Below are 25567 nucleotides of genomic sequence, written 5' to 3'. Positions count from 1 at the left end.
TTAAAATCAATACTTCATGTTGGATTGGTTTTTTCAATTGTTGGAAATAATTATGGGATCGATGAGCTGCATTACTGAAGCAGTGTTAAAGAATTGGAACAAGACTTTTAGTCTAAGGTATTTTGGCAGATGCTGTTTGATGTCATCTTTATGAAATATTAATTACTGCCAACAGTCAGAGGAACACATGGTATTGGGATAGCAATGAATTTATCTGCTCGTAAGGGAGCAATTGCATTCAGCACTTCTGATTTATTAACCTGGGATCTCTTGCTAATATCATGCTTGAAGATTGCAGTGAGATTCAGAGACTAGAGCAGAGTGTAAGTCACTTGCCACGAGATCCTTCATCACCAAACATTTTTGAGCATGTTATCCTACCTAAGATCAGAGGAAAATAGGAGAGGAAAAAAAAAAGGAAAACAAAGCAGCAGTAAGATGTGGTTGCTGCATAATGCAGAGAATTGCCAACTCTTTGAATTTTAACAGTAGCAATGATATTGGTGGTAGGTAGTGTGCTAATCTTATCCCAGAAGGAATTTTTCAGATGGATTTGTGGATTTTACCACATTTACAAGGTCAAAAGAGTACAGGAAGATTAATACATGTACAACTATTCCTGTACTTACCAGAGGTGGGGTTTTTTTGGTTTGTTTTTTTTTAGTTAGGTGGGGTCACTACATCATTCTCTCAAATCCTCTCCTAGCCAGCACTTGTCAGATGTGTTCAGTGTCTGAGGCCCACACAAAGCACAGGACACAATCCCTTTACAGGACACGGTCCCTTCAGGGGGGCCCCTCAGCTTCTGTCCCCCTGGTTCATGTCCTGAACCATTCCAGTTCCATGTGATTTTGCATGAACTCGCTTTCAGACTACACAGGGATTTGCTTCTGGAAAAATAGGGTTTTTCTGTTTTGTTAAAGTTTTGAAGCTGGGCAGAATATGACAGAGTGTGGATTTCTGGTAACAGGGTTTTTCTTGGGTGAGGGGTAACATTCTCCTTCTTGACTTTGCATGGTAAAAGCTATTGGGGATGAGAGAGGTTTCAAGTCAATATTAATGAAAACAAAGTTTGGAGGGAATTAATTCCAGGTTAGAATTAAAATTTCATAAAGACATGGCAGGCACCCAAGACAAGATGAGAAGAGATTAAGGAGAAAGGCCCTTTAAATGTAAACTGAGGGAAGCACTGCAAAGGCCATGTTATTGCTATGAAGTCAAAACAGATTTTTTACTGTTCATAGTAGTCAGGAAAACCTTATTTTTGTGGAGGGTGAAGGCTGTTTCTTGAGTTCACTTTTTGCCCACAGAAGTGAATGAAAGGACTCAGTCCTGGTGCTTGTTCTGTAACTGAGTTCTTCATCATTGAAGCTGTGACTGGGTGCTGCTTTCTCAGCACAGTGAGGCTGATGTGCCCTGTCTGGGTCTCTACAGGGAAGGGATGGGCTGCGTGTGGAGCCATTGGGGTTTTCCTGATGGCAGATGCTATAGCAACAAGAAGCAAAAAGCATTCAGTGATTTGCATGCTAGTATTCTCATAAAGAATACTTTCACACCTGACAGGATGCCTCCCTTCTGCAGTATTTCATACAAGTGACCTTGAAGGTGAGTGAAGGTCACACAGGGAATGATTTTTGATCATTTGGTAGTAGAGGTTGATTAAGAAGCACAACAGTAAAGGCTCTCACTGTTCTGCTATCTCTGCACAGATTGTTCTGCATCTTTTGAGTGTCTAAGCAGCAATTAAGTCTTCTAAGTTAACCCATTGTTATATTGTTATTGCTAGATTGTGCTTAATCATGAATTGGGCTATATTTAAAATATTATGAGTGCTGGGCTTAGCCCTCAATGTGGCCTTAACAAGTTTTAACTCTGAAAATCAGTCTTTGGCTGATTTCTTGGAGGCAGACCAGCATCCTGAAAGGCTCATGAGGTGTCTGTACCTGAGCACCTAAAATCCCAGCAGCTTTTTGGCACCGTAGGAACCGGGTGGGAGCGGTGAAGGTGGGGGGGGGGGACACCCGGCAGCGGAGCGGGGCTGCCGCCTGCTGGCAAAGCCTGTGCTGAGCACCCCTGCCTACCCGGCCCTCTGAAAAGCAGGGTAAAAAAAAAAAACCAAATCAGGCCTCTCTGTCATTGGTTTTGATCCAGTTAGTATCAAGGAAGATAAGGGTGACCGAAAATAAAAATTTTAATTTTTTTCCCCCCTTATTTCTAGGTGCAATGGTGTAATGTTCCCAATTCTAATGCTGTAATTTTTGTTCATTTGTTTTGGTAAGAAATGATACAGATCTGTCAACCAGGTTGCACTTGTTTCCTGCAGTTCATCATAGCAGATTCTTCATGCTTTCTTATACACAGTGATTTATTAATTTTTTTTTTCTCTGTCAATGACAAGGCAAGGAGCACGTCCGTCGTAATCGACAGAGTCGAACCTTTTTGGTGGAAAATGTCATAGGAGAGATCTGGTCTGAACTGGAGGAAGGTAGTGTCCTTTCTTGAATAAACTTTGCTCTTTTTATATAACTTTTTGTATTGTGAGCAAATGGTGTATTTCCCACAAATGTGCTGCTCGTGGCATTGTTCTCACAGTGATTATAAATAGGAAAAGAAAAAAAATACAGCTTCATGTGTTGTTCTTGGTAACTAAAGCTGATCTGCTGTGCTGCAGGCTCTAGCAAAATATGGTTTATTAAGGAGATGGTAGAAAAGAATTCAGTTTTTAAAATGCAAAGAGGATATTTCCCTCAGAATAGTCCTTGTAAAAGTGCATTCATAGAACAAAATCATAGAATTGGCTGGGTTGGAAGGGACCTCAGAGATCATCAAGTCCAACCCTTGCTCCACTACCGCTGCAGTTCCCAGCCCATGGCACTGAGTGCCACATCCAGGCTCTTTTGAAATATCTCCAGGGATGGAGAATCCACCACTTCCCTGGGCAGCCCATTCCAATGTCTGATCACCCTCTCAGTAAAGAAATTCTTTCTAATGTCCAACCTAAACCTCCCCTGGCACAACTTGAGACCTCTTGTGCCCTGTCGTCTTGCTGAGAGTTGCCTGGGAAAAGAGCCCAACCCCCCCCTGGCTCCAACCTCCTTTCAGGGAGTTGTAGAGAGTGATGAGGTCTCCCCTGAGCCTCCTCTTCTCCAGGCTGAACAGCCCCAGCTCCCTCAGCCTCTCCTCATAGGATCTGTGCTTGAGTCCCTTCACCAGCCCAGTTGCCCTCCTTTGGACCTGCTCCGGGACCTCAATCTCCTTCCTGAACTGAGGGGCCCAGAACTGGACACAGGACTCGAGGTGTGATAGCATTCATTTGGTAGAAGACTGGAACGTGCACTAGCAGCATGAACAGTTCCACTAATTGACTTTTCTTCTGTGCTAAATCAATAGGTTATGATGTCTGAATTTTTTATTTCTTATCAATAATTGCATTATAATTACTAACCAAGTCTTCAGTGTAGACATTCAAGACAAGTGTAGACATTACTTTCAGTAATTCATCATCTCTCATAGTGATCGTGATGCTGCAAAGCTTTCCATGCTGTGTGGAGTTGTGATAACACTGATGGAAATACCTTTTGCCTCTTTTTTTGGTAAACCAGGTGATCGTTACATCGTTGTTGACAGTGGGGGAGGCACAGTGGATATAACTGTCCATCAGATAAGGCTCCCTGAAGGACATCTTAAGGAGCTGTACAAAGCAACAGGTAATATTTCCACTGCTTGCTTTATGGATGTAGTATTTTCACTTCTCAGTAAAGGCAGTGTATGCCTTTATTATTTGCTACATTTAGTTCTTCCTGACATAAGACCAAAGTTGAAAATTAGTATAACTTAGCTGCTGGTCAGCCAACAAGGGTAAATCACTTCATGCTTCTGATGCTTTTGGGTGGTAAATCTCACACTCGGAGAGTGAGAAATTGCCATCTCTTGTGTTCCTCCCAGTCAAGTCATGGCCTCCTGCCATGGTCCTGGTCATCATCTTCTTGTCTTTTGAGAGGTAACTTGTGCAGAGATGTGCTGTGGAAATGAATAGCCAAGTGTCACAACAAGGTCATTGCAAAGTGACTGTTGGCAGAACAGGATTTTGCCAGATTTAAGGCAAATAGCTCATATATTCCACTAATTTCATAGGAAGTGTAACAGAGGATCTATAATACTCTGGGAAAAATAGACAATAATTAGTCCACAGTAAAGATATAAAGTACAATTCCTTGAATGGTATTCCCTTCCTGAACTCCAGATCCCCTTTGACTGTGTCCCATTACTAAGCTGTTACCCACAAGAAAAAAACCTATTATTTGTTCCTCTATCTCCATCCTGACTTAGTCTCCATGTGTGATCCATCACAAGCATTCTCAGTCTTGGTGGGTGTAAGACTACCTCAAGAAACAACCCGGTGAGGGCAAATAGAACACTGTACATCAGGTCTATCTACTAAATATTAGTCCAACTCACACTTCTTCATGTGTGGACAAGGAGGTGGTTTGCTCTGCAATGTCTAACAGACATATTTCTGTGTTTTATACTGATAGTGTTACAGTGGCTATGATAGTATAAGAGTAAAAGTGAAGCAAAGGTAAGATTTTGTTCTCTATTAGACAAATATTTTTATTTTCTGTTAGGAAAAGATGCCTTTTTCTGTTGACCTTCACCCATGGCAGTCCTAGTAGTGTCAATCTGATGTGTTTGGTCAACTTGAAATCCAGTAAGCAGTTTCAAATATTAAAGCTGTGGGGTTTTTCTGTGTTACAGGTGGACCATATGGTTCTCTAGGTGTGGACTACGAATTTGAAAAGCTTCTGTGTAAAATATTTGGAGAAGATTTTATTGAGCAATTTAAAATCAAGCGTCCTGCTGCCTGGGTAGATCTGATGATAGCCTTTGAGTCCCGTAAACGGGCAGCAGCTCCAGACAGGACCAATCCACTAAACATCACTCTGCCTTTCTCCTTCATTGACTATTACAAGAAGTTTCGAGGTCACAGTGTAGAACATGCCTTGAGGAAAAGCAAGTGAGTAGCTGACTGAAGCCAACTGGATGCAGAATTAACTACTGATAGCAAATGGAAGTGAGGAGAAAATAGAAGTCAGCATTTTGCATTTTTGAAGTCAGGTACTACAGGACACTTGGAGATTAAGTGTAAGAGAGAATGAGCAAGAGGGTCTGTGGATCTGAGACAGAATGATTGGGAGAGCAGAGGTGTGATATTTAATACCTGTACATTGGCCCCTGTCTGTATTTTTTTGATCCAATGAACACTGACTGTAGCATGAAGGCTGAAACTTCTGCATTCTTACTAAAGTTGTTGGTAAATGTACTTGGAACCTGAATGACTTGGGGTCCAGCTTGGATCCACTTCCTAGATGAGACTGAGGTTCTGAAGTCATTAAAAATTTCTGGAAATATTCCCCCTCAGAATCATATCATAGAATCATAGAATCATAGAATTGGCTGGGTTGGAAGGGACCTCAGAGATCATCAAGTCCAACCCTTGACCCACCACTGCGGTTTCTAGACCATGGCACTGAGTGCCACATCCAGTCTCTAAATGGAAGACCATTGCTTTCTTATTAATAATCTTAGTGGTGAATCTCAGTGGGAACGTTAAATGATCCCTTCAAATAAAATGAAATTATTTGGATAACAGGATAGAGTATAAAGGTGACATATAATGTGTATGACTGCAGGGGAGATTACTGAGCTATAGGGCCAGTGCATCAGTGCTGGAATAGCATCTTGCCTGCATTCACTTAACAAATGTTATGCCTCATTAAAAATGCTGTGCTCCCTTCTGCCTCCCGAGGCTTCCCATCCTTGTTTTCCTTGTGTGTTTCCAGTGGCTTTGGCTGCTACTGCTGTAATCTAAATGTTGCCCTTCTGGGGATGAGTCAGTGCTGATTCAGATGAGCGAGCACTGGATTGAGTGCCAGCTGTTCAGGAAGCAGCTGAGCATTGGGAAGGCAACAGAAAGCAATCAGGCAAAGAAAACAACAATTAGACAAGCAAAAATAACAATTCTCCCTCGTAGTTTCACATTGCTGCAGTTGGTTTGGGACTAGGGTGAAGTGAGGCCCTTTATTCCAAGCAAAATGCATGCAGATTCTTTAAGCTCATTCATTTATTTGTTTAGTGTATCTTGTGAGTGCTTGGCTGTTTCTTACAACTCAACTCTAATGTTTTAACATCCTTCTCCACTGTTCTTTTCCAGTGTGGACTTTGTAAAGTGGTCCTCTCAGGGAATGCTGAGGATGAGCCCGGATGCAATGAATGCTCTTTTCAAACCTACAATTGACCAGATTGTTCAGCACCTTAGTATGTATCTGCATGTAATTCCACTTTCTGGCTGAGCTGAAACTGGAGCATTGCTCTCCTGTTTCAAAGCAGTAACTGGGATTAAACTCCTCTTAGTATGCACCAAACATAGGCAAGGAATTTAGTTATGAAACTTGTAGTTCTCTGCAAAGTAGTTAGGGAAATAATAAAAGTAAGGGACATAACCTTAACAGGTATTCCTACCCATCTCTAGTGTCAGTTATTGAGTGAGATTCATTCCTGTTACTTCTGAAGGTTCAATTATTCTGTGCTTCCAGGGATGCAGGCATTCAGAAGGCTGAAATGCATTGACCAAGCCAGGTCCTGCTTTTCTTTTTCCTGTTTTAGGCACCAACTGCATAATGCCAGAGAAATATCTAGTTTCTGATTTATTCCTTCTATTAAGACCTCTAGTTCATTTCTCCTTCGTGGAGGGTCAGTTTTTTCATAACTGTTCTAATCACTGACATCTGTAAAACACAAATATTAAATGATGCATCGTGTAAAAGTACTTCCAAACATGGCCTAAGCAGCACTGGATTTATTTCTCCAGTAATGGAAAGTGGCATGGGCTCATTGGGAAAATTATTATCTAAAGTTTTCCTGGTGAAAGATTGGATTTGTGTCAAGTAGAGTATAAAATATGTAATAAGGAAAGTAGTGTTGTTCTACACACTGAAAAGCACTAATTGGATCGTGTTTGGAATGGAATATCCAGCTTTTCCTACTGTATCTGAGGAATTATTAGGTAAATTTTTAGGTTACAACTTAGTAAGCCAGCTAGCACAGAACAGTTTATACATGAGCAGGGAGGGAGAGATGTAGAATTTCAATAGTTTTGGTTAAGATGGTAGTGTCAGAAATAATGAATTTAAAATGGGGTGACTTATGAGGAATACAATAAATGGTATGTGAATTGGCTAGGTCTGGGAATAATACTTTGAATGGAAAGATAATGCATTTTCCTACTTCCCATAATGTAACTGGCAGGATTTCTTTCCCAAGAAGTCTGTGTCTCCCCTTACTGGTAGGAGCTAAACAAAAATTCTGCTTTAAATGCTACTTTAGAAAGATTTTATGCTTTGAGGTAAGTTTCCATTCACAGGGAAAGAAAGTATAGAAGTAACTACGGAAGTGGAACTAATGCATGCTGAGAGTGTGAGCATAGATGTGGCAGTTTCAGATCCCATGCATGTGCATGGAACATTGGGTGGATTCTGACATAAGGAGTTTTACCTGCCTTGTTCTTGTCCCAGTGGATTTTTTCCCTATTGAACGGGCTCTGTTTCTGTCTAGGTGATGTATTTGATAAGCCAGAAGTGACCAATGTCAAGTTCCTGTTCCTGGTGGGTGGCTTTGCTGAATCCCCCTTACTCCAACAAGCTGTCCAGAGCGCTTTTGGTTCGAGGTGTCGAGTCATCATTCCTCAGGATGTGGGGCTCACAATCCTCAAAGGAGCTGTTCTCTTTGGTCTAGACCCTGCTGTCATCAAAGTACGGCGTTCTCCTCTCACCTATGGTGTGGGTGTGCTCAATCGTTTTGTGGAAGGGAAGCACCCACCAGAGAAGCTTCTGATCAAAGACGGCACACGCTGGTGCACTGATGTCTTTGACAAGTTTATCTCAGCCGACCAATCTGTAGCCCTTGGAGAAACTGTGACCCGCAGTTACACGCCTGCCAAACCTTCTCAGTTAGTAATAGTGATCAATATCTATAGCTCAGACCAAGATAATGTCAGCTTCATCACTGAATCTGGAGTGAAAAAGTGTGGCACTCTGCGCTTGGATCTCACAGGAACTGATGCTTCGGTGCCGAACCGGCGGGAAATCAAAACACTTATGCAGTTTGGGGACACTGAAATCAAAGCCATGGCCATTGATGTTGCCACCTCTAAAAGTGTAAAAGTTGGTATTGATTTCTTAAACTACTAACGGTCCATTTTCCCCCACCACAGCCTGTTCGTGAGACTGATCTTCCACTAGTCCATTTTTTGACTTTCATATATCACGTAATCAACTTGAATTTCAGCAGGCTATATGAGAACAGCTAGTAAGGTGGAGTACATCATGTTTGTGCTCTTTGATGACCAAAGACTGGATTTTGAAAGACCTTTAAAAAATTTTGGGAGCGAAAGTTCCAGAGGTAGAAGTTCCCAAGTTACTCAAGCATGCTTATGATCTACCTTTATTAAGTACATACTGATTATTGTTGGGTCCTGAAGATTAGTTAAAAATCACAGTCTCTATATTACTCTTTTTCTTCTTCTTCCCAAGAAACACTGTAACCCACATGATTGTTGTAGGGATTGTATCTGTGTTGTAGGGGCTGTATCTGTGTGGGGCATCAATTTAAGCAGCACCACCCTCTGGCAATGGGAACGAGATAGTAGTGTACAGTATTTTGTTCTTTGAACACCCTGAAAGGAGGTTGTAGTGAGGTGGGTGTTGGTCTCTTCTCCCAAGTAACAAGTGATAGAAGAAGAGGAAATGGCCTCAAGTTGTCCCAGGAGAGGTTTAGATTGGGTACTAGGAAAAATTTCTTCACTGAAAGGATTGTCAGGCACTAGGACAGGCTGCCCAAGGAAGGGGTTGAGTCACCATCCCTGGAGATATTTAAAAGACATGTAGATGTGGTGCTTAGGGACATGGCTTAGTGGTGACCTTGGCAGTATTAGGATAAAAATTGGACTTGATGATTTTAAAAGTCTTCTGGCCAAAACGATTCAATGACTTTGCTCTGTGCTTTCAAAATTTAAAGTGTTGGAATGACTGAATGGCTTAAGAAGTGGGAATTGAGTTTTTTGTATTCTTAGATCCCACTGAAGAAAAATTCCTCAGAAATCCTTAAACTTAGATTCAGAATATATGTATCAGGAATCTAATCCTGATTGCACCAATTTGAAAATGAGGCCTTTATTGTCAAAGCTCTCAGAACTAGCAGTTGTATTGAATAGTTAGTATTACCCATATTACACTCTGGAAAATTAATAAGAACAAAGCTGTTTCCCATTTTGAGTCTTGTGCATTTATGTTTATTAGTCTCCATCTGAAATGACAGAATCACAGAATGGTTGAGGTTGGAGGTGACATCCATTGAGCATGGTCCAGTCTCAGCAGTGTCAGCTAGAGCAGGATACTCTGTCCAGTTTCAATTATCTCCAAGGATGGAGTTGTCTGAACATCTCTGGCCAAGCTGTCCCAGTATTTGACAACCCTTACTCCAAAAAAGTCTCTTGTTACATTTAGGAGGAATTTCCTGAGTTTCAGTTTGTGACCACTGCCCCTTGTTCCTTCACTGGAGACCTCCCAGAAGTCTGGCTCCATCTTTACTGTCTTCTATCAGATCAGGATACATTCGTGGCATTCCCTGAGCCTTCTCAAATCCAAGCAGTTTGGGTCTCAAGCCTCTCCTCACATGACAAATCCTCCTGAATCATTTTCGTGACCCTTTGCTGGACTCAGCCCAGCACATCCGTGTCTCTCTTGTCCTGAGAAGCACAGAACTGACCCCTGCACTCCAGATGTGGTTTCACCAGGACTGAATAAAGGGGAATACTCTTTTTCCTTGACCTCCTGGCAATGCTCTTCCTATTGCAGCACAGGAGGCACTCTTTGGGCTGTTTCACAAGGGCATATTTCTGATTTATTCTCAACTTACTGTCTACCAAGACCCTGAGGTCTTTCTGCCAAGCTGCTTCCCATCCAGTTGGCCCACAGCCCATACTGGCACTTGAGGTTATTCCTCCCCAGGTTCAGGACTTTGCACTTCCCTTTGAACTTGATGAGGTTCCTGTCTGCACATTTCTCCATCCTGTTGGGATCCCTCTGACCCAGCTGGTTTATCAAGCACTTCTCCCAGTGGTTGTACTTCTTTCCTTAGTAATCCCTGTGGTAAGACTTGGAAGTACAGTTAGATGGTGGGTGTCCAGGAAGATTTAAACAACTTAAAAGAGAATTTTTCAAGATCAAAAGTACTGTAATACATTTTTGAGTAGCAAACCTTGTAAAAGAGTAGAATATGTCTCTGGGTGTAGTTGAAAGGCCAGTAAAGTGGAAGGCAGAAGCCAAGAGAAATAAGCTACAAACAGTATTACATAAAGCATTCCTTACATGGCTATTAGCACATAATAGAAAATACAGTGAAATACAGTGAGGTTCATGGTAGCATCTCTTTCCCAAACAATAACTTTTTGGAAATGTTTTCTTAAGCGTGTTCACCTGGGAAGCTGCTTCTGCAGCCAGAGGAGATTTTATTTTATAAAATGCTGCAGGGGGATAACTTCTGAAAGCTGTAATCTATGTCTGCCATGAATTAACTTCAGATTTGAGTCCAGATTCCTCTGGCAGACTGGTACCAACCTGTAGAATCATCCTAAAGTGCTGACATTTCAGAATATTTAGACAGAGCTGCCTGATTACCTGCTGGAATTCATTACATTTTTGAATTTTTACGGTGTTTAACAACTGTTAAACTAAACCTTCATTTCTAATAAGTTGAGCACAACTTAAATCCATTACTGACACTTAGAAAATGAAAGCTTCATCAGTTATTTCACTAAATTATGTTCTAATTCTGCACTTAAGATTTCTGTGTTTAGCCTGGAGTTTTGTCACAGTAAAGAGCTGCAGAACTGCTCTACTGCATTTTACCATTGGATTTTTGTGTCTCCTGCAGAATTCCATAGTTGAATGTGAAATCTGTTCTGCATTCAGCTTTAAAAAAAAAAAAAAAAAAGACTATGGAGAATGCTAGTCACAGTATCTGGCTGGATACTTCCTATAATTACAAAGTGTGCTTGCTAGCATTCAGTTTCCTGCTGCCTGCTAAATGCTTTAAAAGCTAAATACTGGGATTTTTTGTGTGTTGCTTTCTATGGTTTACAAACAAGAGAAACTTTAAGATGAGTTATGAACAATATAATTTTATGTATATACAATATTTAAATATTGTACAGACTCTTTCTTTCTACAGTGCTATTTTCTTGTATAAAAAATGCTCTTTGCCTCTGTTGATTTCATTCAGCTGTTAATTTTAAATAACATAGTTTCTCAATCAGCTTCTGTAATTACAGGCTTTTAAAGATGGTAAGATACGAAATGTAAAAGGCTGATCTTATAATAATAGGAAAGAAATGTTGGTGTGTCAGAGAATACAACATTCTTCCTGCAATGCAAGTCGTACCAGTTAAGCATATTACACAGATGCACTAGTATGTTGCTGGGATTTTAATTTCTTTGTTTCAGATGGTGACCATTCTGTCTCCAACAGTTCATCATAATAATGGATGAATCCTCCTGTAAAACCAAGTTAAAAATTAAATATACAGCTTGGATATACAGCTTCTTCGCTAGCTTTTTTTTTTTTTTTTTGGTTTTGTTTTTAAGGATCTTTAGTGAAAGAAAACCAACCAACCAAAAAAAAACCAAAACCAACAAACATAGAACTACCTTCCAAAGACAGGCAACACAGATTTATTGTAGCTGCAGGTAATGCCCAGTCTCTGTCTACCACTACCACCCAGCAAAAGGCAAAATTTTAAAAAGTGGGCTTTGGTGTCTGCATCCTCTGTTAAACTGAATCGGCCCAATTCTTCACAAATTTGTTTCCAGTGGCCTTAAGTTAACACAGAATTCAGTCTACTAAATGTCTTCAACTTTCCTCTGCCCCCTGAAGAGGAGTTGAACTGCAGGATCAGGTGGCCCAGGATTTTTGTGCTCTTTTCAGCCTTTCTGCAGGGAATCCCTTCGGGGTAGTTTCTGCAGCTCTTCTGAAGCATGGTTCCCTTCACAGTAGCAATTTGCTGCCCTTTCGTATTCCCCTTTTTTAAGATAACTTCTGGATCCAAGCAGGGCTCGTTGCTAAAATGACTCTCCTGTAACTATAAAATATGAAGTTTGCATATTTTTGCACTTGCTCGTTCAGTCTGATGAGAGAACTCTCAAGCTTATCTTTGCAGAGCACTGAACTACTGAAAAAGCTCCCAGCTGTCCTTGTTGTCCTCTTTAAGAATGGAAAATTAGTTTGTCTCCCTAAAGAATTAGAATTTTAAGTAGAATATTATGCTGTGGTCTATAGTCCCACTTAAACAGCTTTACATTGTAAGTGGCATGTGGATGCCCATTTGGATAAAGGATGTTAGGCTGTAAAATTAAGATGAAATTTATTAGGAAATGAGTCATTTTTAGAATAGGAATTCTGATACTTCTGCAGGAGGTTGCCTGCAGAGCATTTTTTGGTAGGGGTTTCAGATGACATTGTGCAACTTAAGTGTTGAGAAGACAAGGCCTGCTGTCCTTGGAGAAAGCAGGAGGCCTTGGCAAAAGTTTTGTTCTGAGCAGCAACTCGCAAGTTTGGGTTCAAGTTATTTATCTCTAGGCTGAAAGTTAGCAGCTACTTGTGCTAGAATGATGAATTGTGCTAGACTATGATAAATGTGCAGTGATGGTTAGGATGGTTTACATTGGTATGAATATACCAATATTTATATACAGGAGTTTTAATGCATTATTATGAGAAGGCTAATTATATATTGCAGAGATTTAATTGCCAAGATAAGCTGCATATTTATGATATGAAGTGGCTTAAGCGGATGAATAGTATAAAATTGTTGGGCATAAAGTCACAGTACTCACCTGCTTGAAATAGTCTTAACCTATACTATAAAACCAACCATTGTGGTCTTGTTCACCTCTGTGCAAGATAAATTCAGATTTCACTGATTTTTGGAGCTGTTCACAACTTGTCTGGATTGTATCTTGAGTGTTCGTGTGTCTTCAACCATGTCAAATAAAATCCAGTAAAACCAATTATTCTTTTTGGGTGTTAATGTTTTTACAAAAACAGCTATTAAGAGAACCCTGATTGATGTTGAAAGTGAGACAGGCCAGGTGTGGTTATGCTTGGGTTTGGGTTCTCCTCCATACACATACAGGAGCAAAAGAGACATCAACCGTATGTGCAGCTTCTCAGGTTTAATCAACCTCTAGGATGTGGGAACACCCAGGAATCTTGCCCAAAAGCTTGCAGGCTGCTGTGCAGCCCATACAACTCTTTTGCTTCATTTTTAGGTCACTTGTGCACTTCCTAAGGAGACTCCATATGTGCCTGAAGAAGAAATCTGCTGCTGGGGATTACTCAACTTCCACTGAAATGGGTATAGGTCTAAGTAGGGCATCTCTTGGAGCCAAGACAGAAAGAGTTTGGGCAATATCAAAAGCAGATTAGGTATTTTCTTCAGCAATGCTCTTAGAGAGCCAGGAAATGAAATATAAAAATTGAAACATCAGGGGGTGCCTCTTTAGGCTTGCCAAAAGTGATTTTATTGCTAAAGTGGTAGTCAGGCTAGCAAGCTGGCCAATAACCAGGTATAGTTGCATGAAAGTATCCATGGTACTTGTATGTGTACAGATCTATGAATGTTTAATAAGGTCTAATATAATAAGATCGTATATACATATATATTAACATATATATTAACATTATATATACATATATACAAATACATGAACATATATGTATATATATATGTGTAACATATATTAACATTAATAACATACAACATATGTTAATTTATCTAATAAATCATAGTTTGTGCAGTCTTACATTTCTCTACTAACAGTTGCAGGCCATGTCCCTCTGGAATTTGGCAATGTTGGCACTGGCTCTGGGGGTGATTCAGGGGTGTCTGTGACCTCAGTCTACAAGTGCTGCTCAGACACAAAGATGCAGAGAATAAGCTGAGTTGCAGAGCAGCCACAACTTTTAGAGCTATTTGCTGCAATGAAGATGTTTTACAGGTGCTTTATGACTATAATTATAAACACCATCCTAATAGGCTAGGTACTGTATTTAACTTGTAATGAACTTGATTTCAGCTAAACATTCAATTAATGTTACCAGTACAATGGGAAATATAATTACAGTCTTCAGAGGCACATTAAGAACGAATTTTTGCTTTCAGCATTCTAATGCATGGCTCTGGTTTCCAGGGCAGCTTCATGGATGTGCATTTACTGGCAGACTTTCTCTCTTTTGCTGGACTTCCTAAGTCTTAACTTTTTCCTCTCATGAGTCTGTTTCTATCAAAATTTACATCCCTGTCTTGATAGGAAGGAGTTTACATGAATTGTTGGTTCTACCAAAATCAGATAAATCCTTGCTGAAATTTGCAGATGGTGTTTTCATGTTAATAGCTGTGGAATAACAACTTATAAAACAATATTAATGATGGCAGTGTCTACCCTTCCCAGAGAGATTCTCTCCTTCCAGTTTCTTGAGCAGCTCCATTAAACACCACCCAGATCTCTCTCAATGACAACGGATTCAGAGTCCCCTTACTCAGGGCAAGAGATGACTGATTTTAAGAAACATTTGGAAAATCTGTGAGACCTGCAGGTGCTTTGTGTAACTGGGATTCAGGCCTGTTATTTGCCAGCCTCATTAGGTGCTGATGTTGGAAAACTTGTACTTAACTTTTTTTCAGGAATAAATTCTGTTTTATTGGTTCTGGTGCATCCCTCTTGTTCTAATACACAGAAACAGTTTTGTGGTGGGACTGCTGTAGCATGGCAATAAAGCATTGGGGGAGCAGAATTTTGAGGTTTTTTTCCCTTCAAATTAGAGGTTGGAAAGTGGATATTCAAAGGAAGAAGTTTGCCCTACAGCCTGTGCAATTCCACAGATGCAAAGAGCAATTTCTTGGAGCAAAACCATCCTGTGTCATCTTGAAAAGTGATTCACAGCAAACATCAGGAGTGCTGAGGAGCCTCTGGATAGCTGAGGTATGTGAGAAGTATTTGTGATGATCAGTTCATGACAATTCTGTTTTCATAACTGTGACTTCAGCGTGTGGATGTTCTTACTCCTTGTCTAAGCACACAAATGGCTTTGTTGACTTCATAAGCCAAACGCTCAGAAATCTGGCACAGATTTTGCTAGACTGCTGGATTGAGGTACACAGGCAACACAGGAAGCATATTTCTCAGATATTGGAAAAACTATCTACAGAAGCTCTAAAAGAGCACTGACAGCATCAGGAGTTTTTTCTAATAGATAAGTGTTTAAATCTGTGCTTGCATTTGAGATTTTTCTTGCAGGATTTCATTGCTCTACTGTTGAGTTCTTAGGAAACAAACTGATTGTTCAAATGAAACCTTGAAGTCTAAATTCCCAGAGAATACACTTTACATATGTTCTGAATTTTAGTGTGCTAAACATTTATGTCTAGGCTACTAAATCACCGTAAAGGCAGCATTAGTAGTAAATTGTGTTGTTCCTATTGCATGGGAATTTTACTCCTACCTTTACAAAAAATTTCACTGTAATCTTAACTTCTCGTTACTGATGAACACATGGTGTCCCCCTCTTTTTTTAATTGATCTTACATTGTAATTTCTCTATAGCTTTCCTCAGAGTTCTTTGGACTGCAGCATTTGAGACCCTCGTTCCCCTATTCAAAGCTCATTCTTTTATTTTTCTCAGACTCCTCACTTGAAGTAAGTTCAAACCATTTAATGTCTTCTCTTGGAAACATAATGTCCAAATTCAAAGATGCCTTGGCTCTGAAATGCATCAAGTCAAGCTAACCTGCAATCCAGGCTTTTTTCTTTTTGACCTTTTTTTTTCCTCCCTTTCTCTTGCTTAACCAAATGCTGTCCTGTATTGGGTTTTTTTCATTGTATTTCAGTATTATAAAGGATGGCCCAGAAACCCATTTGCTGTGATAACCTGTCACTGCTATAAAACATTCCTTAGTTACAACTCCTTATTTTGCCACTATTGTTTTTCTCTCTCCATTGCTCCATGCTCTCCTTCCCTGCAGCCAGCACCACTCTGAACACAAGAGCTGTTTTAATAGCACACAGCTTACAAACTGGCAATCTGCAACAAGACATCATCCCTGCCCAGTTCAAACTGTTGTTTGGCAGCCAGGAGGCAATTTCCAAGGTGCAAATTTTGACAGTGCAGTAGCAATGACATGAACACTTAAGCAAGGGAGCCTTTCCACTGCGTAAGGGAGGGTTTTGGATCTCATTAAATTCAATAGAAAGGTTTCTACTGACTTCAGGGGAGCTTGGAGTCTGGCTGCCAGCCAAGCTCTCAAAGTCTTTGTAGCCAGAGAAATACACATTCAAAAATAAATAGATTTTGAGAAGCTGCCTGGATAAAAAACAAACAAACAAACAAAAGCCAAGGCAGTAAGATTCCCTCAGCATCACTAAAGGATATATCAAAAGCAGCTGAACACACTGATACGAAGGAATAAAGTTCAGTGTATTAGGTTAGTCAGTAAATGCAAACGTATTTCTGCAAACCAAGAAATTCTGTATCTTCTTTGTTTAACATATAGTTGTGTAGGTGCTGGCTGTGATTTTGAAGTAGTATCATTTTTCTCCTTTTTCAGGGACAGAAATAATAGGGAAAAGTTTACTAGGTGCTGGATCCGAGGCATGCTGGCTTTGTGCCCAGAGCAGAAGTCATCAAACTAGGACAGTGTGTGAGTCTATCACCTCGTGACAAAGAATTGTTTTAAGAATTGTGACTGCTGTGATCCCATCCTTCTGTCAGTGTCCAGAGGTGAGCTTAGCTCAACGTGGAGAAATGAAAAATACAGTGTAAGTTTACTTTGGGAATACCATGTGCTGCAGCAGAGCCAACAAGTAGGAGGATAATTCTAGATTGAACATAAAGAAACCTAAGGAATTGGCTGGTGAGGTGCATAACCAGGGTTTGGATGGGGGAGGACAGAGGCAGTCGTGTGCTCCTGAAGATCAGGGGAGGTTTGAAAGTAGAAAGGAGTGGTGAAACTGACAGCTGTGAAAGCCAGCTGTAATTACTAAGCATAGTAATCTAAAGAGTTAGAGAAGTCCCTTTCCTAAGGACAACAAGGAGGATTTCCTTCCCTCTGAGAAATAAGCTCTGCACCTCTAGCAGGAACTTCCGTCTGCCATCAGCTGATAAGAGCAGCATCAGACTGAACATATCCTCTTCCTTTGGAGTACAAAAGCAACCTCAGTGCTTCCCCTGCACAAGGCACTCCCTCCATGGGCCATCCTTGTGTAGTTGCTAATTCATCCCCAGGCTGCAGTATTATGAATTGTTTACAGAGTTTTACTGAATCTCTGCCCCAGACACACACATCTTATCCACTCAAAATGAGCATAATTGAAGGAATTTAACTTAGCAGACCTGAATCCATTAGGACTGCTACTACTCCTACCTGAAATCTGCAGGGGGAACTGGGTTCAGGTGTGTTTTTCCACAAGCAACCTTCCTGCATCCTTCTGCAGATTATTTTCTGCCTGTGTTCTCTACGAAGCAGAGGTCCCAAACAGCAGCAGTACCTGCAGGGTGCTGGGAACACAGAACTGGCTGTTTTCTCCATGGAAAAGTCCTTCCCAAAGGGTACCCAGGTGAGCAGGAGAGTCTGTCCTCATTTTGCAGCTAAGGGCAGCAAAGTCAGCATTTATGTCTGCGTAAGGCATTTGAAGAATCAGGTAACTTCACTGGGAGTCTTACAAAACACGTATAAATTAACTTTTTACTTATTTGGTTTTGTCTTAGGGGTGAGGCACATTAGCCTGAAGATCAAAAGGACTGAGGGGATGTTACCAAAATACACTGAGAACATCCCACAGGAGCATTTATCATCTCTCTCCTTCAGAGTCAGGTAGTACACAGTATTTATGCATTTATAAATAGTATATATATATATATATATATACACACATTTATACACAGTATTTAATTGAGGCTTTAGACTTTCCACCTTTTTTCTTCTCTCTCTCTCTGCTGACCCACCCAGTATTTTTGATGACTGCAATTGCAACTCTGTCAGAACATCACAGGAGATGCATATACCTGGAAAGGATCTCAGACATCAATATTATCTCACCATACTGCAGCAAAACAGTATTAGCTCTGCCTAAAATTCTCATTACTTCTGTTAAATCTGGTTTTAAACCTTCTGATGCTGCAATGGTGCCACCTACCCATGTAATTTCTTTGTATATTGCCTTTCTAAAGTTTTATGTAGAGTCAACCCTGATGCTCTGTGCCTCTCTGGAGAACATGGGAACATTTAATTTCATTCCTACTTCTGACAGTTTTTATATAGTCTCATGCTTGCTCTGAATCTAATTCTCTCATCCCCAGGTCTTTCAATCATGTTTTGTTGGCCTGCAGTCTTTTTTCTACAACTCAGCTTTGAAGATTACTGACAGTGGATGCTGGTTTCTTGCAGGCAAACATCTCTTTGTTGGAAGGACATTTGGAAACCACTGCTGAAGTTCTGTGTGCACACACCTGGAGGAATTGTGCTTTCCATATCCCACTTTGAACCAGAAAGCCTTGGAGAAGCATCAATAAACAACAAATGTGAGTAGTTGAGGCACGTTGTGTTTTTGACTTTTGCAAACATTGATTAAAGGCAGCTCTGTGGGCACTCTGAGGGGTGAGTGTTTAAACCTGAGGAGCTTGTCACAGGAGTTCATATTCTATTAGCTGGGTGTGTTTTGGGTAAATTGCACCTATGAGGTAACCACAAAGCATGGTTATGAAACATAATGTGAGTTTTGCACTCATTTTGCTGTTAGAATTTGCATTTTTAAAGTGTGTTCCCTCAATTCCTTTACTGCTGAAGTTCTGAAAAACTACTTGTCCTTCTCTGACCTGAAGTGTGATGGGCTTTTTAGCCTAATGAAAAGTGCTGCAATGAAAAACCTTCAAAGAGGGTGAGAAACCTTATAATTCCCAAACAACTTGCTGGGGGAGTTTAAGCAGGATACACTGAGCTTTGTTTTTTTTTTAAATCCAAGAGAATACTCCCAACTGCAGAAAACTGTGCTTCACTCTGAAGTTGAAAACTGATTTCCTCTGGTAGTCACCCCTTACTTCGGGCTAAGGTGTCAGCACCTCTGCTCTTTAAGTTTCTTTTACACACACCCTGTCATTAACATCCCCAACTCTTCTGCTGTGGCTGTTACAGGACGTGCTGTGCTTTGGAAAAGGACAACCTAAATTAAGTGTATTGGAAGACAGTGCTTTGGGCTCAGTCATTTAATTGTTATTTCACTCCAAATTGATGAGTGTGGATGAATCACATGCTCTCTTGGGAGATTCCCCAGGCTCCATCACCTAGATCTATGTGACAATGTACAGTAACCCTGGGTAGCACTGGGTCCTCTCTGCTTGTCAGATGGAGAAGGCAGAATTGCTGTAAACTCGTAGCTCACTCTAGTGCAAACTGTAATACAAGAATTTTGTTTCATCTGCCCTATTCTGCTCCTCCACAGAGGTCTTTTCACAGTTTTTCCATTCCCAAGAGCCCTCACATGAACAAAGAAGTTGATGGGATTGGTATGAGGAGCTCAGTGTGTCCAGAGAATCCCAAAAGATCTGCCCTAGAGATATGGATGGTCTGCAGCTGGCCTGGGAGGGATGGAACAGCTTGAGCTCTTTTGGGTACCAAAGCTGAGCAAAACCAATTGGTGCAACTCCCCATATTTATCGAACACTTCTGAGAGCTTTTTGTGTGTTAAATTATATTCATCTTCCCAGAGTACTATTAGCATATTCACCTACATTTAAATAATAAATTTTCCTGTTATACGCCAACTCTTAATTTTTTGTTCTTTCAGAATTATTGAAATCTGTGACAAGAGGCAGTGATACAAGGAAACGTTTGGTTTCTGGTTTGTTAATCAATTCCATAATATCTCATTCTTCACAATTGCTTTATTTAATAGCACCAATTTCTGCTTTCAGGTCTTGACTTCCCTGTTAAGCATTTAAGTTTCAGAATTTTTTTTAATCTTTTAACCTTTATCCCTTTGAAATTTTTTTTTCTCAGCCTATAATTTATTATACAGTCTCCTGTCAGAGGAGGTGGTAGACTAGGTGATTTTTACTGTATTGCAAATTATAATTATTATCGTTATTTGCATTAGTAATGGATTCATTCTTATCACTGAAAACAATCCCATTATCTGATCAGACAGTTATCTTCACACTGTCCGTGATCATATATTTTCATTAGGCACCTCTTTCTCTGGGGGTCAAAAGGAGAATTATTCTTGAGTGCAGTCACATTTCTCTTCTCTTCACATTTACCTTGAAGAAAAGGAAGTTTTTAATCCCCTGCAATTGTCCTTTGCAAGAAAAGTGTGTCCTTTTCTGCTGCCATGTCACTGTCCCCTCAGACCCAGTGAGGAATGGCACCTTGCTGCCAGGATCTGCCCCTTGGTCTCCTTCCAGCTGCAGCCACCAGGGAAAGGTTTGTCATCCAGGTTCACTGGGAGGAAGCCAGAGGCTGATTTTCATGACCCTGTGAAGACATTTTTTGAATGAAAAAAAAAAAAAAAGGCTTAAGGATCTGCAGTCTCTCTTTATCACAAAGAAGAAGCCTTCATTCCTCAGCTCTCCCTGCATTCTGTGGGAGATTTGGGTTTGGAGATGGATGATGTTGCAGGGGAGCAAACACATCCTCCTGGCTGACTCCCTGCTGAATTTGCTGTGCCTCTGCAGGGCTATAAATAAAGAGCAGGTTGCACTAGTTTCCAAAACTGCAAGCAAAGGGGAGATGAAAAATCTTGGAGAGACATGAGGTCAGGTCCCAGACCCTCCCAAAGGACTGAGAACAGCCTTGGTGGAGCTGAAGGTGTTGGAGAACCCCTTAAACACTCCTATCTTGCTGATTTTCTATTCTCTCACCAAATGAAATGAAAGCTGATTGGTCTTTGAGTAAGGAATTAGGGACAGAAGGGGAGAGGTTGTCAGTCTAAAACAAGAGTTTGGGTTTATTTTCCATAAGCTCCATTGGAAGTTGTGTAGCTTGACTCAGGCTGCAGTCAGCAACCCCATTGTTTGGGGATGGCTTCTTCTCTTCCATCTTCTCAGACAAGGCACACACATGCTCATTGTGTGTTTTGCATCCCATGTGATTAAACTGATGACTCCATATTCCAATTCCATGAAGAACTCCCTCTTCTGAGGGAGGAATGGTACCGCTCTCACGGGAGACCCCGCTCCCTGGAGAGGACAATCAGCACTCCCAGGGGAATCCAAACTGAAACTCCACACCCCAAACTGAGGCCCACAGCCCACCAGCATTGTTCATTGTTGTTCTTTCTAATGAGAGTGAAACTTATGTTTATGTAAAATTACATGCAAAATTATATTAATGAGAATTATGCAAAAAAAGCGCATTGCTCGAGGGGTTTAGATCCCCTTTTTTCCCCCTTCACCTCCCTAATTGTGAAGCAATTATCCACTTAATGCAATTAAAGGTAAGAGTTTTCATAGGAGATGTACCACAATAATAATTACATGGGCCATAGCACAAAGAGGGACTTGAATGCAACTTCTGTCTTTGGGTCTCACATAATATATATCTTCAGGATGCTAACCAGTGTAGTAGCCACTCCATTGTTGTTGTGTAATTGACTACAACATTTAGATTAATTTAAAGAGAGCTTTGCATCTTGTTTGTGTTTGTACACAAGCACAATTTAGAAGTGGCTTGTAGGCCACTATTTAGTATTTTTTCATCTAAGGCTGTGGGAGCATCACATCAAGGCTCTCCTTTCTGCCTCTGCCCCCTGCTAAAGCTTTTCTGTTTGGGCTGATTAAAAATGCTGATATGTTTTACTCTTTCGTTGTCTTCAAATTTGAGAGCATTTGCAAAGGAAAAAATTAGTATCTGAACTTGCAAAAGACAATATTCAAGTAAATATCTCTTTTGTCAAAGAAACTATTTCTAATTTTCAGAAGTAAGAAAATTTTCATAAGTCTAGCTTCATTTTTTCACAGTTAAATGCAACTATGCAGACTATATATATTCCTGAATTATAAGGGTGTGGCAAAATAGCTTGTGATTTACACTCAAATTAAGGACAAAATAGCCTTCAGGCATAACATAAAATTCCTGGTTGCAGCCTCTGAGGACACATCCCCAAAAGGTATGGAAATAAATATGTGTACACGAGTGCTGTCAGCTGTGGGTAGGTGTTGAAAGCTTAATGTGACAAACTAGATTAAAAAAAAACCTCAAGATGTTCAGGAAGGAGAATTCATCAATGCCAAATTAAGATATGCTCAAATATTTCTTGAAAGATAGAACCTCATTATCCCCTGGTTTATGGAGCAAAGTAATGGCTACAGACAGCATTGTCTAAAGACAACAATGAGCACTGCTGTATCTCAGTAATAATTAGAGTCACATGAAATCTTCAGTATTTCTTTGATTGTTCTCAGATGATTTGTAATATAGGAGAGCAATACATTGCACATGACAACTTAAAATGCAATGAAAATTCGTGGCCCAAGTTGCTCCCATATTTAAAATTCTGATTGTAACGCTGCCCACCAAGAAAATAATAGTAATCTTTGGCAGGAATTATAAAACCTAAACTACAGCACAAAGTGTTTTTCACCAAATTACTCATTCCATATCCACAATTACAGCCTATTTGTTTTCTTACGCTGATAACAAAAGATAGATTTTAAGATCTGCACTGTGCTTCTCTCCCTTTAATAAATAAAGTAAGCTTTTCAAAAGCTACAAAATGATGCAGATAAAACCCAAAACATTTCTACATTTAAAGATTCAATCAAAGGCTTGCCATGAATGGTGTGATATTAAAGTTAAAAAAAAAAAAAAATAATCAATTTAGTGTGTATTTTTCAACACGGTTTGTCACAAATAGCATTCCTGATAGATAAGAATGATTATATGGTAAGGAGCATAATTTATATATCTCAAGCACTATGCTTTTGTCACCGACATCGTTAAGGAATTTGACACGTTTGCAGGAGAACAATATATGTCAACTGAAATATATACCAATTAGCCATAAATGGGACACTGAAATGAATGATGCATGTGCATGCTGTACTTATGGGTAATAACGTGTGGTTTAAAGTCGCTCGCGTTTTCAAACAAGAATTCTTTTTATGTTGTCATTTAAAAAATCTAATATTTCAAAAGGTCAGGAATAAATAGCACCATTAGCATTAAAAGCTAGCTAAAGGGAACGTAATTTGTTGTTCATTTAACATTGCATTTTATGTAATAGCTTTGTAAAGTGTTTGGAAAGGGGGGGGGAGAGATTTTACGCTGCTAAAACAAGATGACAGCAGCTCCAGTTCATTATTAAAAGGAGATTTTTTATTATGCTATTGTCAACTTTAACATCTTGATTCTGTTAGGTGTTTGTTAAAATTACACGGGCTGCTGAAGTGGCTATGGCAAAGGATAATGCAGAGAACATCACAACTGTCAAAACAATTGTGTAGGCAAGAATCAGCTTATACCAAGGTAAAAGAACAAAAGACAAAGAAGAAACTCTTCTGCAGTGTTAGGAAGTTAATAACCCTGTTGAGGTTTCCTCAGCAGGAGGCACTGACATCAGGAAGCCAAATTCTAGAGGAGACAAATAGTCAAGGCTGAAGGAAGCAGGTGGTGCCAAAGGGACTCGGGGTACACAGAGCCCCAGCATCAGATGCCAACTCCCATGTGTATGGCTCCGAGTAAACCCTTAGCTATTTATCTCCCTATAGAGGAGGCATATTTTCCTTCTTGGACTTTAAGTCTGAAAGAGTGTAGAGTCCTGCAGCTGTATCCTCTGCCTCCTCACAGCTGTTGCCCCATAGCTGCAGAAAGATGAAAAAAGCTTTGCTGGAGCAACCCAAAACTGGACTTACCTGTTGCAGGACAAGCAGTTTACATCCTTGAACTTATTAAGCCTTGCTCTCTTATCCTGTCATTGTAAGACTGACTACAGATGGGAAAAACTGGAACCAAAGTGAGTGTTAGCCTGTATCCCTCACCAACAGCATAGGCTGGGAAAAAAACAACCCACAGAGTCAGAACTTGGCTGTGTTCTCACTGCATTGGCTGCTACCCTGGGGGAGCTGCACAGGGAAAGAAGCAATATCAGGAAGGGAAGACAGGATGAAAAACATACATTTTTACCTCTTGAGAGAATTTGGACAAGAAATTGGTTTAGCACTTTAATACCCTGCACATCTATGACAGTGCAGCAAGGGGCATCCCCTTTAGTGTTTTATGCTTTTGTTCCCTATTATCCTCCTAGAGCAAGGTTTCAGGGACAAAGAAAACAGTGATTCTTCAGATTAAAAGTGGATTTATATCATGCTCCTTGGTCAGCACAATTGGATAGTGCCTTTTAACCTGGGCAGGAATCACATGGTCCTTTGAAAATGTTTTTAAACATAAAAACAAGCCTGCACATCTCTGACTAAAACTGAAACTGCTGGGAGATATTCTTTTCAATTGGGTTAAACCAAGGAACACTTTGGTTTTCACATAAAGAACTTTTTCTACCCCTGAGCATGCTACCAGGTTGCCAGTCTTCAATCCTGATGGCTCTTTTTTCTACTCTTTACAGCCCTCTCCCTCCTGTGAGCTCTGGCAGAATGCACTGAATTAACTAAACTGCTTTTTCTCCTGTATTAGAAGAGCTTCAACACAGAATAAAGTGGTTTCAGCCTCCACTGCTGCACGGGGAATCTGAAACACTGCTAGGGGGTTGATGTCCTTCAGGACAAGACATTCTGGGGCAGGACACTGAGATGCAGAAAGAGCAGAGCTGCCCCAGTATGGGGAACCTCAAGAGAAACTGCTGAAGAGAAAAAGTCCCAAGGAGCAATAGATCTCCAGGGCTCAGCAGTTCTGTGGGTTTCTCCAGTGAGGATGGGGTTCCTCTGGCAGCAGGGCAGAAGCAGCCCACTTCTGCAACAGGCTGAGGGACCTGGACAGGATTCTGGAGGGACAAAGATGAGTTTGAAGCGTTCACACTGCAGCTGAGGGTTTTTATCAAGAAGCAGAGAAAGAAGCCATTCCCTCATTCATTACCTGTCCTCTGGCAGTGTGGCTACAGGCTGAGGGCCAGGACACTTTGGTGATTGTTCTATTTATAAGCATTTTTGTGAAATCTACTCTAACTTTTGAAATTTGCCTTGCAGCTTTCTCAAATTAATTCTCTCCAGATCCTGTGGTACAAGTTCAGTTCAGCATCACCACAGCAGAACACATCACTTCTCCATCATGCTGACTGTTCCATCTCCCATAAGTAATTATAAGTAAACTTCTGTCCTTGTTTTTGAACCACTTGTCCTCCTATCTCTGCTTCATCTTTATCTCACAGTAATTTTGAGTTTAGCCTTCAGTTTGATTAAGAACATCAGTTTCCTTGATCCTCTCCTGTTTACAAGCAGGTCTGCTTTCTCTTGC

General features: G+C 40.4%; 1 protein-coding gene across 2 annotated transcripts in view; it reads left to right on the top strand.

Annotated features, from left to right (window-relative positions):
• Positions 1-13121, top strand: part of HSPA12A (heat shock protein family A (Hsp70) member 12A) — a 56926-nt gene extending 43805 nt beyond the window's left edge. For both annotated transcript variants that reach the window (XM_071749502.1, XM_071749503.1), the window contains exons 8-12: positions 2399-2485; positions 3603-3707; positions 4756-5014; positions 6212-6315; positions 7612-13121. In XM_071749502.1, coding sequence (XP_071605603.1) covers positions 2399-2485; positions 3603-3707; positions 4756-5014; positions 6212-6315; positions 7612-8246 — 1190 coding nt within the window. In that variant the 3' untranslated portion in view covers positions 8247-13121. The remainder of the gene's footprint in view (positions 1-2398; positions 2486-3602; positions 3708-4755; positions 5015-6211; positions 6316-7611) is intronic.
• Positions 13122-25567: the final 12446 nt, after the last annotated feature.

Source organism: Heliangelus exortis, chromosome 7 (genome assembly GCF_036169615.1).
Source record: "Heliangelus exortis chromosome 7, bHelExo1.hap1, whole genome shotgun sequence".
NCBI lineage: Eukaryota > Metazoa > Chordata > Aves > Apodiformes > Trochilidae > Heliangelus > Heliangelus exortis.
Note: the sequence above shows the minus strand (reverse complement) of the source record. Positions and strands in the feature narration are given on the sequence as shown.